General features: G+C 42.2%; 1 protein-coding gene across 5 annotated transcripts in view; it reads right to left on the bottom strand.

Annotated features, from left to right (window-relative positions):
- Nucleotides 1-16,829, bottom strand: part of lpp (LIM domain containing preferred translocation partner in lipoma) — a 176,441-nt gene that overhangs the window by 46,383 nt on the left and 113,229 nt on the right. For all 5 annotated transcript variants that reach the window (XM_084444920.1, XM_084444922.1, XM_084444924.1 and 2 more), the window contains one exon: nucleotides 3,142-3,735. In XM_084444920.1, coding sequence (XP_084301046.1) covers nucleotides 3,142-3,735 — 594 coding nt within the window. The remainder of the gene's footprint in view (nucleotides 1-3,141; nucleotides 3,736-16,829) is intronic.

Consider the following 16,829-nt stretch of genomic DNA (forward strand, 5'->3'; position numbering starts at 1 on the left):
AAACACACACACCCAACATATATATATATATATATATATATATATATATATATATACATACACACATATACATACAGTAATATATATATATATATATATATATATATAAACAAGATTTGCTTTTATCTGGAATCAAAGAGATGTTCACAAATCTATTAAAACGCCACCTTTTGTATTAATAATGCACCATACTGGGACTGAAGATCCCTTCTCAAGCAATATGTAGACGTTTTGTTTTGAACTAAATTAATTAGTTTCCTTTAATACATAAAGATGCTTGCTGCAATGTTCAATCTAATTTGTACTTAGTCAAATATAGTCCTTGATGAACTATTCCCAAAGGCTAGGAGGCCCTATTTCTATTTTGTGCAAGCATAAAATCCTTGAATTATAGGAAACTGAAGGGCCTAGTACTTTCCAGAGATTGTGGACTGCTGAATGTGTTGAGTCTACAATAGCTGTCTCTATAGTATAGCTTGCTCTATTCTGAGTGATGGTTCCCTCTGATCTCTCTCCATGGTATACTGTAGGTTCTAATGGGGAAGAAACACTTTCACCATCTTGACCTGCAAGTTTATTTTAAGCCTCAAGGTCTAGCCTACGTATACACAGACATCAAAGATAATTTAACATATTTCACAGGGTTATTTTGTACATAAAATACATTATAGGCTCCCCTTTGGTATAAAAGCTTTTGTAGAGCATCATACTTTAATCCAGAGGAAATGTCTAGAAAATATTGTGGCATGTCACTTGAAATAACATCACTTGTGCTGTATCAATAGACTATTGCATTACTGTGATGTGACTCGATGTTTTATATCCTACGGGAAACTCTGAAAGACCAGATATTCTTGGAAAGATTACAACGGATAACAGTTTTTCTAAAGCCTTGAGGTAAAAAAAAGCGTGCCTTTTGAAAGTCAGATGAGGTGACCTAGAAGTTCCGCTGACGGCAAAAAAAGAAATTTGAGAGTAGACAGTCAGCTCCTGGTTTAACTGAACATCATCAGTTCCCTTTTCTACTGGGGTAAAACTACAGTGACAGATCAGAGTAAATGACATCTCCATCAACAGATGATTCTCGAACAGATGATTCTCAAACGTGTCCCAGGGGAGTTTTTGTAGCAGGATACAGTAGTTTTATTATTTTATTTTTTATTTTTTATCCATTGTATAAAATGTATTTCATTCATACAGTATCTACCCCTAGCACTACCTCTAACTCAATGAGGAAAGAGAATAAAATCCCATTAAAACTAATACCGGCTCATCCTCGACACAGAACTAGAAATGTAGGCCTACAGAACTGACAACAGAGGGAGAAGAGCAATCACAATAGCACAGAATTCATTGTGTACAGTATTATATTTCTGAGTTAAGGCAAATTAATAGACACAGACAGAAGCACACTGGGCCTCATACACCAATATCTTCCTAAGTTTCGTTCGTAAATTTCTTCCTAAGAATATTTCTAAAGAAAGCTCCCATCTGATTCCCGAAGTGTTTGTAAACCCCTGGATGAGTTCGCACCTGCCTTCTCATGAAGATGAATCCCATGGTTTCGTAAATTAAAAGCACACGCCAGTTCTTCCGAATTAGCATAGGTACACTCCCCGCCAGCTCCATATAGGGACATGCAACTAAAGGGGACGTACGCAGATGTCACTTCTCAGTATGAATACCGGTCATCTGTGCCCTTCACTCGCCAACTTTTCGGTAGCATACAGTAATGGTAAAGGCGCTGTTGTGTCAGGTGTGTTGGCAGCAAGCCAGAGGACTGCAGATCAAATCCATCGTGGGCAGTCAACATCAGATTTTTATTTAGCCAAGTAGGCTTCCTCCTACAAGGAATTTGCCTTGGTGCATGGCAATAAACATAGCGAGACAAGACAATACAAAATACAATATACGATAGTCTACAGTCTACAAAAATGTAGGCTATAAAATACACAGAAAGTCTGTCAAGCTTATGTATTATTTTATATATAGTGTTGACATAACGTTATTCAGCTCGGGATCAAGATCAACATCGAACAGGTTCTGCATTTATACCCTCGTCTGCTGTGATTAGAGTCAATATTTCACGTTCTGAATTGATTTGACCCCTCACTCTATAACATTTAGCTTGTGGCAGTTTGTACTTGTATCTATGTCAAGCTAACCAGACTAGACTTAAAAGATTTGTTGCTTTTGCGATCAGCGAATTTGGCGACCACTGATCGAGTCATTTGGAGTGAAAATCGGCCGATTTAAAACGGTGGCCTATCGATCGGAGCATCCCTACTTCAATGTATAGTCTTTACTCTGATGTACTGTATGGTATAGTCTTTACTCTGATGTACTGTATGGTATATTCTTTACACTGACCTATTCGGTACCTTCTTGCTGCTGTAACGCCCAAACCCCCCGCACCACACCCTGGGGATTATTCAAGTTGATCATATCTTATATACTTCATGTAGGTGAATACAAACACTGCCTTTTGTGAGACTAATGAAATCAGATGGTGTAAACCCCTACAGGACAGACCTGTTAAAAATTCATAAAGGTTAAAACAACTGTTTATTTTGAGCATTTCAACGAAGGACGGTAAGAGGCTCCCTACTGCATTGCCATCTAAAGCAATTAAAACAAACAAACATGTACATACTGTATAACCACTAAGGCATACTAAGGCATACAAGAAACACGCACGCACGCACACGCACACACGCATGCACGCACACGCGCACGCACACACACAGACACACAGACACACACACACACACACACACACACACAGTCTCAATGCCTTGCAATATATTACTCTTCATGCATAAATGCATGAGCAGAGATGGCCTTTAACCAAGAAGGAAAATCCCGGTCTATTTCATAAAGACGTTGGTATCTTTCACATCACTTGGAAACATCACTTGTATTGTATATTGGGCTGTATTTTGCACTTATTATTATTATTGTCGTACACCAACAGACAAAGGCAAATTCCTTGTATGTGCAAGCCTACTTGTCTAAATAAAAATCTGAATCTGAATCTTTGATGTGTAGTAATGGTAAGTACAACAACAATTACACCAGTTACATGTTGATGATAACTCTGACATGTTATTAACACTTAAAATAAGTTCAAATGACTCCTACCTTCTGTGGCACCATGGGCCCAGGGCTGTAAGGAGCCATGCTGGGAGGGGGATCTGTGATGTAGGTTTTCCTCGGGCCAGGATGTTGGTAGCCCTGGGCAGGGGCAGGCTCTGGTCTCCAGGGGCCGGGGCCTCCGTAGGCTGCTCCGGGGTACGGCTGGTCTTGGTAGGCACTCTGGGGCAGAGGGGCGAAGCCCGGCTGCGGAGGTCCGTAGGCAAAGTCGGGACCTCGGGGCTGGGCAGGCATGTACTGCACCTGGGCGGGGCTGCGGACAGGCTGCTGGGCAAACTGCTGAGCTCCCGGAGCCGGGTGCTGAGGGCCCGGCTGGGCGGACCTCACCTGCACGTTGAAGGTGGGCTGGCTGGGGGTGGAGGCTGTGGCATAGGAGGCCGGGACAGGCTGGGGAGCTGTCTGGAACTGGGGCCGGGCCACTGGGCTGGCAGAGGAGGGCGGTGTGGAGGAGGCTCCCCCCGGGGCTGAGGCTTTGGGGGTAGACTTCTTGGTGGCGGTCAGGGGCGGCTGGGTGGGGATGACCATGCGCTTGTAGCCAGTCACAGGAGCGTTGGGGCTAGTCACAGCTGGGCCACCAGAGTTCTGCAAAGAGCAAATCACACTGTTAACCTTACTGCATTTAAAAACTTTAGCACTGATTATCGTCACTGCTTTTGATACACTCCTTTTGTCCTCACTGCTTTCAGTGAGGCTTAGCTGAGGCAGGACCACGGGAGCTCAGCACCAAGAGCTTTGACTCATAACAGAAATTTCACTCAAAATATAAAAGGCTTGAATTCCATTAACCCACACTAGCATTCATTTGAGGAAAAAAACAAAACACCGGCTAGGCTTGCATAAGACTGGAGAGCTATTTATTGATACAGTAGTGTAGCTTACAGTCAAGTAATTATCCAGCCTGCCTGCCTCAGAATCGATTGCTGGTCTACCTCGACAGCAGAGGCCCGCCGCCCTCCTGACCACAGCCAGACATAAAGTAGGCCTAATAAAGCACGAGAGGAAGGGGATAAATTGCTTGGTAGAGGATGCCATGACGGCAGGTTGGCAATGGCATAGGACACTAGTGCTGACGCTGGATCCCTGAGCAGCAAGGTGCTAAATCAGGGAGATTTGTGGTGGTGGTGTTCCTGGGAAGAGGCCTCTGTGGACTCCCAGACTCCCAGGAGCTCCTCAGTGGCTCAGTTCGGCACTGGGAACACTCACAAATATGAACACCAGTGACTACCTGCATGCATGATGAGGGCTTCACTTCGTAGTTGAACACACATTAACACATACCATTCTGTAATTGCTCAGGCAGGGTGTTAAGAAGAGGCTCCCATGTTAGTGGATTCTGGCCTGAAAGTCTCCCACACAACTTAAGTGTTGTCATGTACTACCAGCACGTATCGGTGTCAGACTCTCAGACGGCCTAAAAAGGGTCTATCATTAACCTTGCTTGGTCTTATTAGGTTATTGCCTAAAGGCAAACAAAAAAAAATCAGAGTCAATTACTAATTTTGCTGCACTAGTGGAACACTTGTAGCCTTTGGATACATTTCTAAAGATGAATTTACAACCTGGTCTTTTGAGATATATATATGTAGTAAATATAGTAAAGTTACAGCAGTATATTCTACAATGTTGTTGGCCTCCATTGTGTCTCTGAGTGTAGTGGTATAGGATCAGTGAATCCCTATGTTAGTCTCTTTTCATTGCTTGGCCTTGCACTACTTTTAATGTAAATTATTTCACTGCATCAATGGATTAACCGAATGGACTGAAAATAATGCATCCAGATAAATTGACTCCAACATTCTTTCGGTCCTTCCCTCACAACTGGTGGAGCTTTAGGACAGCCCCTAAAGGAACCATATAAAAAGCCCCAGAAATATTTCACGCTTTAACCCCAATTTCTGTTTCACTGATTAGTGCTGATGTTTATTAAAATGTGTCTGTCTGCATATGTATGGGAAAAATCTCAACTATGCCCTTCAGGAAGTTAAATTACTCAATTTAAATGTTTCATGGTTTTTAAATACTCTAGATTATTAATTTATCTATAAAGGCCTTAAAACCTAACATTTACTTAGCTAAGCACTGGAAATGCAAATGAACACTTCAAAATAATTACATTGTCATGGTGCATATTCCACCAATTAGATTAAGAGACCAAATTCAAATCCTTTCTTAGGTGATGAAAGTGCGGCAAGGATACCATCTGAAATAAAGTGAAGAGTTGAAGAGTGAGATTTTTTTCTTCTGCAGGTTATTAAAATGCTACTGTATATACATTTTTCATGTTTTTTAATCTTTATGCCAGATAGTCATCATCCGACTTCGTCTAAGTCTAAGAGGAGCTCTCCCTTCGGCCTGATTAGAAGAAATAAAAGCTGAAGGCCTCATGAACCATGAGTTGGATCCAGGACGGTGTCTAAAGATGTCACTGATCTAATCACAGTTAGACCACGTGACCAAAACAGCTTTTATATTGGCCTTAATCAGATATTTCCCCAATCAGACTGTCCAACTGACTGATCAGTACATCAAGTGGACAGTCTTAAAAACATATACAGTATATGAAGGTATTTTTCTCAAAACGCCGCACAACTTTTGATCATCCCAGGATGTTATACCTGTCACTGTTACAGGATGTGCCCTCTAAGAAACATATGACAGCAATTAAAGGAATGACTTCGGGTTATCAAGGAATGTCGAAAGTTACGGAGGTTTGAATAGTGTGACAATGTGACCTCACAGCAAGGCTCAGGGCTCCACTCACACACACTGCCTAGGACCAGAGGACTACACTGACTGACTGAGAGTGATTGATGGGCCTGAAGACTGTAACGCAGTCTCTTTATTTCATATCTCCATTTAAGGTAGTGCAAATAGAGCTCACAGAGCATTGAGCCCTCAGATCATAGTGGGATCATGGTGCCATGGATCAATGGGTAGCCATTGGGAACAGGAAACCTGCTTCAGTTTCAGATTTGAAATGGGCTAGAAACTCAAACAAGTGCTTCTTAATACAAACAGAGCTGGAGAAAAAAAAAAAAAAAATCCTGATCCGCCTTCAGATATTCCGTCTAACATGCTACTTTTCATCACATCATCTTTACATGCATTTGGGTCCCAGTCCCGGGGGTGTGTAGCAGTGCATATGCGCCACTGCTGTGTAGAGAGCTAGCATTATTCATACACTCTGGGGGCAACGCAAGGACTGTATAAAGACACAACCATAGAGGAACTACTCAATTTAGAAAGGATATTGTAAACAAAAACATCATCTCGCAGCTCCTTCAAACACGCTAAATGAATTTGGACTGTTTTTCCCCTAGTTGTGGGTCTTTATGAGCCCAGTGCAGATCTGTATCAACTCTGTGTTGTGGAGTGTGAATCCAGATCCGGGTGGATTTAGCTGTACTGGGAGTATGCAAGCAGGTAGTCAACAGCTATGTAGTATGCCAGACTCAACTATTGAGGTTTAACAGCATCTTTGTGTAATGTTGATAAACTTGGCAACTGTCACTTACTCCCCTGCGAGGATAGCAGATGGCAGTTTGTTTTCCTCAATTGTGTTTGGCCTTTTTTTTCCTAAAAGCCCTAGAGAGTGAAGCAGTGTTTGGGGGCTGGGGGGTCTTGAGAGCTGGATGAAACCACAAGCCTTTTCCTAAATAAAGTATGGAAACTCAGATTACTGCACATGCATGCAGTAACAATCCTGAAAAAGTGTTTTATCCCTCTATAATGCATTTTCGCTCTTTCAATCTTTGTCCCTCTCACACACACATGCAAATGCACACGCATCCACACACGTGCATCCACACACGCACACACACATCCACACAAGCGCATCCACACATGCACACAAACAAACACAAATGCACTTTTAAAAAGTTTCCCCTCCACTCTAATTCAGACTGACTTTACAAACAACTTAAGTGTTAAGTTTCTCAAGAGACTCCAAAGAAAGGCTTTTTGACATTAAAATAGATTAGGAGAGACTTTGCAGACCTGGGGGCCTCAGTAAATCTGTTAACTATGCAAACCATGGAGCTGGGGTTGGGGGTTGGGTGCAGAGAGATTTGGCAAAACCCCTTTGACAGGAGAAGTAATAGACTCATTGTCTCGTCCTAGATTTGTGCTCATTATTGACTTTGGACATTATCTTACAACATCTGCCTGGTCATACAGCCTCATGTCCATTGTGCTTATAGGCTGCTAGCTTCCACGCCTGTTGGTCCATCTCCGCAGCTGTGGTCATGGAAGAATCACACAAGTTTAACACACACTCACACTTTCTAATCTCTTTCTCTGTCTGAGTCTTGTGGCACTGTAGCAATAAAGCACAATCAGGAACAACCAGCACCAAAGCAATGTGACTATCTCCCTCCATCCACATTAAAAACAACCCCTAGACTCGGCACAGTCATGCATTTGAGGGCATCAGCTATACCCCCCTATTTAAAAATAGTTCCAGATAAGGCACATTAAATATGATTAAAGATGTCTTCCGGAAATGTGGTGTGACCTCCAGCTGTTTTGAACTATCTCACTTGCAGATAAAGTGCACTCGACTGGCACAGACACTCCAGCTCTGTGTATCACGGGGAGATCCGTTTTTTTCTCTCTCCCTCTCTTTTAAGTTAGACTGCTGTACAGCTCCTCAGTCCAAGTCATACAAAGTCTATTACAGTGGAATGTCTCATATTGAGGTTAAAAACAAAACAAAACTCTGAGATAAGAGAACTACTATTTAATCTTTAAGACTTGTTATAAATATGATCTCTCATCTGACCCACAAACCCAAAAGCATGATTCTAATTAATATTCTTCAATTTACCAGTTTCAATATGACACGCCAAACAAATTACACATTTACCTCTGCATCAAGACATAAAGGAGTCTCCTCAGAGAGCACATGGGGACGACTACCTACGCTTTGGCATTAGAGCAATCCCCATCTGTAGATAGCCTCAGACTGGCTGAGGCGAGGGGATTTCTGAAGGTCCAATTATGACAATTGCAGTTCCCATGGCAGCAATCAAGACGTCAATCAAAAGCATTGCTTTCCGGTGGGATTTTTGTACAGAGGCCATTTGTGGGAGTTTGATTTTTCATTCTGACATGACATCTCAAGACCTTTTATGGTGTCTCCCAATATCCGTGATCTTTTTGTTTTGACAAAAAAAAGTGTGGCCGACACTATGCCAGAAGTGCATGGGTAACACTTCACAATAAGGGTACATTAATAAGCATTAGTTAATGCATTATTAAGCATTAAGTAACAGTTAACTAATGTCTCAATTAACCATTTACTAATGTTATTTATGTTAACTAAGGTTAACTCACCTAACCCTAACCTTAACTAAGGTATTAATGAACATTAGTAACCTAACCTAATCCTAAATAAGCATTAGTTAAAGGAGTAGTAAAGGGAAAATGCATGTTTATCCCTGTTTTAAGGTTACTTATGATCATATACAATGGTTCAGATCAAAACGTTGACAAAGCTAGCATTTTCGAGAAAGTTGATAATTGCTCTACCACCGTTTTGGTCATACAATGGATGTGGATGGGCATCTTGAAAAATCATTCAAAAACATGTTAAACTCTCGATTTCAAAGACAAGAAGCTCACCGAGGGTGTAATTGGTGTCCGTTGGTGTTGACATCAAATTCACTGCAAAGTATGAATCCTGTAGGGTTTTATTGATCATTTTATGAAATCCATTGACTTGTATTGAAGCGACCGTTGTAGATGTGTAGATCAATCCGCAGAGGGGATTCAGGAAGCGGAACTACTTACGGTAGCTATTGTTATTGTTTATGTTGCTAGGCTACCTAGTTTGCGGAAGTTTACACACGTATGTGCTGCGACTAAATAGTTCTATGCTAACTATTTAAAAAAGCCTTTCCAGATGAACTAGAATCTTACTTTATGGCGAATTATATGTCAGAACGCCAACTAACACCTCGGTGAGTTTCTTGTTTTTGAAATCGAGAGTTTAACATGTTTTTGAATGATTTTTCAAGATGCCAATCCACATCCATTGTATGACCAAAACGGTAGTAGAGCAATTATCAACTTTCTTGAAAATGCTAGCTTTGTCAACGTTTTGATCTGAACCATTGTATATGATCATAAGTACTGTAACCTTAAAACAGGGCTAAACATGCATTTTCCCTTTACTACTCCTTTAACAGTTAACTAATGTTTTTTGTGACCCTTATTGTAAAGTGTGACCAGTGCATGTCTTCTCTCAGTGGGGTTATGCGTGTGAGTGTGTGTATGAGTGCTTGTGTGGGTTTGTGTGTGTTGCAGTAAAGTTTCTCTCTCTCTCTGCGCTGCCACTCTGCAATCACAGAGAGCAGCAACAGCCAAAACAAACAGTGATTAAGAGTTAAACACCACAAACCCCTCCATGACGTAGGAGCTAGAGCCGCCGTTAGTAGCACACACACACGCGCACGGTCACACACTCATATGGACACTGCCCTGAAGAAGAGCGACAAATAGCTACCCGTGGACATTACCTTGTAGGAGGAATTAAGAAATACAAGTTGCCAGGCTACAGGTTCATCCAACTGTCATGGGTAGAGGCTGGCCGTAACCGGTGGCAACACTCTCCCGCCCACTGACATTGGCAGGGGGAGAGAAATTGACATCTGGCCCCCAATGATCGACTGTGAATGTTTGTTTTTGCTAAACTATGCCATTATTAATTAACAAATGCATGATGGCATGACACCTATTCTGCTCCCTGGTACCTATAAGCCTCGATTGTGATCTCTTATCGAGTTCATCATGAGCGATACAGTACACATGTATTAAAGAGTGGAGTTCCACTAGTCTTCGTTAATCACCTGTAACATACACTATATAGACAAAAGTATAGGTATAGTACAGGAGCTTTTATGACATCCCATTCTAAATTCATAGACATTAATTTGGAGTTGGTCCCCCCTTTGCAGCTATAATAGCTTCCATTCTTCTGGGAAGGCTTTCTACAAGATTTTGGAATGTGTGAGAATTTTTGCCCATTCATCAAGAGCATTTGTGAGGTCAGACACTGATGTTGGACGAGAGGGCCTAGCTCGCAAACTCCATTCTACTGTAGTTCTTCCTAAAGGTGTTCGATGAGGTTGAGGTCAGGGATCTGTGCGGGCCAGTCAAGTTTTTCCACACCAACCTCACCCAACCATGGCTTTATGGACCTTGCTTTGTGCACTGGGGCACAGTTATGCTGGAACAGAAAAGGGCCTTCTCCAAACTGTTCCCACAAAGTTGGAAGCATATAATTGTCCAAAATGTCTTGGTAAGCTGAAGCATAAACATTTTGGAAAATTCTATGCTTCTATACGAACACCTTTCGGATGAACTAGAACAGAGATTGCAAACTAGGCCCTCTCGTCCAACATGAGTGTAACATGCTGAATAACGAATTACTAGTTACAGTAGTTACTAATGAATACTAAAGAATAATCAGCTTAATTTATAAATGTAGGCAAGGCCTGAGAGAGAGAAAAAAAGAAGGCCAAAATCGACCAAAATTGATTGGTTGAGAAAAAAATTATGCCTGTCAGTCGACAAGTCAAGATTTTCTTTGGTTGAAGACAGCCCTAGTCTACACCTCATACTGTATCAATGTAAAAAGATGCAATTACATTGTCTATATATGAAATGTAACATCATATCATATGTCTTGTAAAGTCTGTAGTGGAGCTGGATGTGAAGCGAAACACTCCTATTTGGAATAATGTGGTTATCCATCATAGAGGTGATCCAGGTAGCGCTGGTTAACAGGGTGTGGATGGGGGGTATTGTGTTAATCATATAATCTTAATAAATATTGCTCCGTGCTGGCTCTGTTCACAGAATGAAAATAGAAATTCTGTCATTTCCTGCAGCGCAATGTGAAATTGATTCCGCCGCTTGAATTGGAATGGGACAAGGGGATTAGGTTCCCTTGTCACAGTGGACCTGACAACACCTTCAGAGGAAGTACACCTCCTTCCTAGAGAAGTTGGAAGGTTGCGAAAATTGGAGAGGAAAAAAAAAGGTTACTAAGCAGACAGCACGTACATGTGACCTTTACTTCAACAGTTCCACAGAGCAATGAACAATGATGCATAGATAAGATGCCAACTGATAAGACTGAGGAGAGAATGTTCATATTGTTAAATCAAGGACCCCATACACAGAAATTAAACTGTTCAAGGAACAACAACCATAAGTTTGGTTCAAAGAACTTCAGTTTGTTGAAACTAGTCTTTGAGTCTTTGATAATGTAGGTCACTTTTAGAAGAAAAAACTTGACATTTCAATGAAACTAACCTGTAAGCAAATAGGTATAAAAACATTATTCACATGAAGGCAGGATGGGCGGACAAGTCTGGCTGAGACTATTCATGGCCACCTCAGCATCCCTGCTCACTCTCTCCCTCTCCCTCTCCCTAGTCACAGCAAGGCAGACACACATTCACATCACAGCAGCCCTTCGGCTGGAGATGTGTCACATGTTTCAATTACAGCCATTATCTGAAAGACGGACACAGCCATGTTACTGAGGCACCTGTTGCATGCTTGCCGGCAGTTAACAGCTAGGAGAAAACACGCCTGCTGAGTGAGCACGAGATCTCACATTTCAGTCAATCATCTGCCCTGCACTAATTCGCACCTTTTTAAATTCATATTGACCGCTAATGATACAGTACAGAGAGACAGATACTTTATTGATTTTTGAAATTGTTATGTTACAGCAGCTATTGTTGATTATTGAAATTGTTGTGTTACAGCAGTAATGACGACAAAAACACACAACTAACTAACTACAGTAACTGTGCCTGTGCCTATAGGTGACAGACGTGACTATGTACTGTACAGTAAAAATACATAGAATGCAAGCCTTATGATTTAAAGAAATGCCACTGTAAAAGATATATGTATAAGACTTTGAGACAAAGAATGACAAGAGTTAGAGTGAATGGATATGACATCTCCTAAAGCCACAAGCCATTGGATTCTACAGTAGCTAGGCTATTCAGCTGAACAGGATCAAGGCAGTAAACATTACAGAGCTGCCCTACATAACAATATAAACATAATACTGTAAGGAACGTGAATGTTACTACAAGTCCCAAGAGACAGAACAAACAAGCCAGAACAAACAAGCCTGGATTAATCCAAAGCTAATCATTGAGCACACAGCCAGGTCACTGCCCTTCTCCTTAGTGAGAACCTGTCAGTGTCATCTAAACAGCATTAACAACTGCACATTTCAGTTTCTTAGACGGGTTAACACGCTGTGTTCTATGCTGACTGACGGCTAATTGGGGGTGGAACTGTGACTGCATGCGATGACCTCTGGAGCTTCTGAACCACACGCGGTCCCAGAAGTCCTGGCCCTGCCTGGGGGAAGCCTGGTAACGGATAAGCTGCCCTACAGTGTCTCTTTTCATCTGTTTGGAGGCAGCGCTGTGGTACAGCACCTCCAGTTTACAGAAGCTTCCTGCATTTTATTTCACTGCACCGTTCTTCTCTACAACATTTAATCTAAGAATACTAATAGTGGGCGGAGTAATTTAAGGATTCCATTACGCGACCAAAGGTCAGTAGAACTAGAATTTGTTTCACTGCCATGGAGTTTTTCAACGTACTAGCTCTGTGTGAGTAAATTTACATCGTGCAAGGAGATGATCCATCCTACTGTATCAATATTTAACCCATATAACATTACTGTAAATTAGTTTTATGTCTGAAACAAACACTTTTTTAATGGTTTCATCTACACTATCACATTAAATCTGATCAGAACGTTGTGCTCTTCTCTGTTGGTATTCTGTTTTTGGGTGCCCCTATGCAGTAATCATTGCAGCTGTCATGTCCTGCCTTCTAAAACCATCCAGCAGCAGAGGAAGCAGATGGAGAACAGAAACCATCAGGCTTGATAATCATACATTATGACTACACACACACACACACACACACACACACACACACACACACACTATATTGGTGACATTCCCACGAGTGACGATTGCGATGAGTCAAGGGGGTCAGTGGCTAGTAATGTGCTCTCAGAGAAAGAGAGAGAGCAGAGAGATGACCCATCTGGCTTATGTTTCCCCACAACATGGTGTTTGGAGAGTAACACAAACCTGGTGGCTTCTGATTCACAGGGCACATACCTGTAAAGCCTCAGTCCTCCCAATTGACTATGGTTATTCAAGTGTTACCAAAACCTCCTCTGGTGATAACAAGCCTATGCTCGGAATGAGTCACTTCCACAGAACCTGAAAATTAGAGCTGAATCGTGCCATGGCACACTGGTGCGCATGGAAATATCCAAGATAAAATTAGCGTTGTCACTCAGTCAGTAGTTCACAGAGGTCAGTCTACGATTGAGTTCTCCAGTACTGTATGTGTGAAGGACAACTATAGAGTTGGTCAACACACTCAAACGAGCGAGTACAAAAGGAGTAAATTATTTGATTAAAGAAATCTATCTCTTAAGGATGACAGAGCCTGCTTGGAGTTTGATGTATTGATGTAGTGTTCTTGAGGTCTGAGAGCTGAGGCCATTGAGTAGGGCACTCAGTCCCGCTGAGAAATCACTGATGAGAGAGTCTCCTCACACCCGGATAAAGCCCTTCACTCTCATTCTCACTGACGTTTTTTTTTGCTTTTGTAGCACAGAATCCTCCTATAAAAGCCACTAACTCAGCTCCAGTAGGTCTCATACAATCAATTCCAATATATTATGAGAGGTCAGAGAGGTAAGGAAAAAGTTAAAAAGGCTCCTCTTCAAGCAGAGGATAGCAGCACTTTCGAGTAACTACATATTTATTTAAATAGAAATCATACCACAATGTTAAAAGCTTTCTTAATGATGATCTTGGGGCGAATGACACGGCCCAGTCACTACTGTGGTCCAATATTCTGAGGCATCCCGAAACAGAGAGCCGCTACGCTATTTTGACACAAAGCCCAAACTGAAGGGTGCTGGGGCTGGCCTCTCCGTTGGTGGGCTGGGGATGGTATTTGCTGTATGTGTTTGATGAGTGGACATGCCAAGTAGAGGGCCACATGTAATGCGAGGTCATGCCCACTGACTCTCATTTAGCCTGTGTGAGAGCAGCGTCACTGTTGTTTTGACGAGCACTCTATTTTGACACTCCTCTGGGCCTTCTTGTTAACGCCCCTCCCCCAACAGAGCTAATGTGCTTGGACAGGCTCGCACAGCACACTGGCAAATTGCCAGTTTTGTTTGTCAGGAATTGAATATTTTCTGCCTCTGCCGAGTTTGGTAATTTTGTGGTTGGCCAGCGCAACAGGGGGTGTGACAATGACAACAGTCGGTGCTATGCAAGTTTGGTGTAAAATAATTAGTTTGTGTTAACGTCCAACTAGACCAGCTCTTAAAGCAAACGCTGGTGCTCTGTTCAATTTGGTGACTTTATGGATGCGCAATGAACACATATGAACATATGAGCGTAGGGTTATTAGAAATCACACAAAACATTTTGGAAAGTAAGACACACCTGTTAAATAAACAGCAAAGTGGTATACAATGGTTGTTGGGAGTGGTTTGACTCAATGTTACTGGCCGTGAGATAACTGTGCCTCACACCAAACACAAAGTTGGTAATCTGTGTCACCAAAAATGGCATCTCAAATGGATTTGGGAAGTGAGCAAATGGGACTTATATAATGATCTCTCCCATTATGCCCTGGAGAATACCAACTTGAGCAAACAAAATTGTTTTGATGTCTCTCAACAGTTGCTGCCGGCCGAAAGTTTTTTAGCACGCTGCTCAGACTTGCATGACTGAAAGCAACAAACAGAAGCTCTGTGGTTTGATTTCAACCAGGAGCTGAAAATACAGCAGGTCCCCTTCCACTGATCACAGAAAGAGACGCCTCTCACAGAACCTCACAGAGTGGCCTATCGATTTTGGAGCGTCGGCTCAGTAATTGAGTGCTCACATAAAGCAGTAAATTCAGGCTGCTTGTTACTCATTGCTTATACAAGTGGAAGATTACAGTGCAGCAGCTGTGCTGATGTCGGGGTATGAAACCTGGCCCGTTACACAAGCTCAACGTCACATTGTAGAATAATGTATGGAACAAGCCCAGCCAAGGACTGACAACAGCAGCTGGATAGGGAAAAGGGTCAACCAGAGTTAATCAGCTAGAATCAGCATCAGCTGGGGAGAGAAAGTACAGTAAGAAGCGGTATGAGTGTGTGTGTGTGTGTGTGTGTGTGTGTGTGTGCGCGCGCACGCATAGAGGCTGGTAACTGTGCTAGATTTTTTTTTTTTTAAACAAATACATAGAATTAAATCTCTTCAGCGAATATAGACACTGACAAATGGAACAAATGGGAACTTAAGTGTCTCATAATGTTGGAGTGATGTACAAAACAGCACACCGGGCGGCAATGCTATTTTTGTACGGCGTTGGAAGGTTTGCTCTACATACTGTCTGATAGTGTGTATTTTGTGGTTACTTTCCTTTGGCAAACTAGCAAAAACGTTAAAAAAAATAAAATATATATATTAAAATTAATCTTTAAAGAAATACAGATCGACAGATTGAAACAAACTTGATTATACTAATTTAAGAACCGGTGATGACTGACTACCAACCAAGGTCACACCTCCAATACAATGTACTGTATGGAAAGAAAAAAAAATGTGGTGACCCAGGTGGTGAGGGTTATGACCTGTAAATGTAACAGCTTGCTGCAGGTGGTGGTAAAAATAACCACACACTGCCTCTGACCCCCTGCAGATGAGATTACATAGCTAGTCACACAGCCACTCTACGGTCATTCACCCTCTACGGTCATCCACGCTCCCAGGGTTTGCTCTTTCAGGGTTGCACAGGTGCATATTAATATTTCAAATCATACTGACAAAAGCTTTCAGGCTCCTTTCTTGGACTTGTACCGCTCACAAGGCTACTTTCTTTTTTTCTACAAAGATCTGCACTTACACTATGTTTTATTTAGGAAAAGTTACCCAGCACTTCTGTAGCCTACAGATGCAATAACTTCAAGTGGTTGTTTTCGTGTGTGCATGTACCATATACAGTGTGTGTGTGTGTTGGGGGGTGGATAGAGAGGGAAGGAAAGAGAAGGATGTTTCTTTATTGTCTATGACAGCGTAGAACAGGTGTTCCCAACCATGCGCCGGCCGACGGATTAATTATGAAAAACTTCATAATTAATTAAAATAAATTACTAAAAAGTGCGATTGATGTCAGCTAATCCCAATTTCAGGGCAGACTTGGATTTGCAAACTTGTCCTAAACTTGTCCTAAAAGGCTGTCGCTACAGAGGCAAGTGTCTGGCTTTGGTGAGCTGGTTGACATTGGGTCAAGTGACTGTTTCACCCCAGGAGAGCAGAGGGAGCAGAAGGAGAGGTCGCCAGGCCCCCTGGGATCCAGCCCCTGGCCACATGCATGTGGTTGAGGCCACAGGGCCCAGAGTTGGAACCTCCAGCTGGTGCTCTAGTGGAGATAGCACCCCCATCGCCCAAACCCGCTCTCTGCTCTGAGCATGGCGACACCTTGGAATCCCTTAACTGTACACGAAGTGCATCCCATTAAATCAGAGGCCTGATAGAGGCCTTATTTGGCTTTGCGGCCCATAGTCTTCTAGTTCCAAACACATTGGTTAAGGTTTTTTA

The sequence above is a fragment of the Borostomias antarcticus genome (genome assembly GCF_949987555.1).
Source record: "Borostomias antarcticus genome assembly, chromosome: 10".
Lineage (NCBI taxonomy): Eukaryota > Metazoa > Chordata > Actinopteri > Stomiiformes > Stomiidae > Borostomias > Borostomias antarcticus.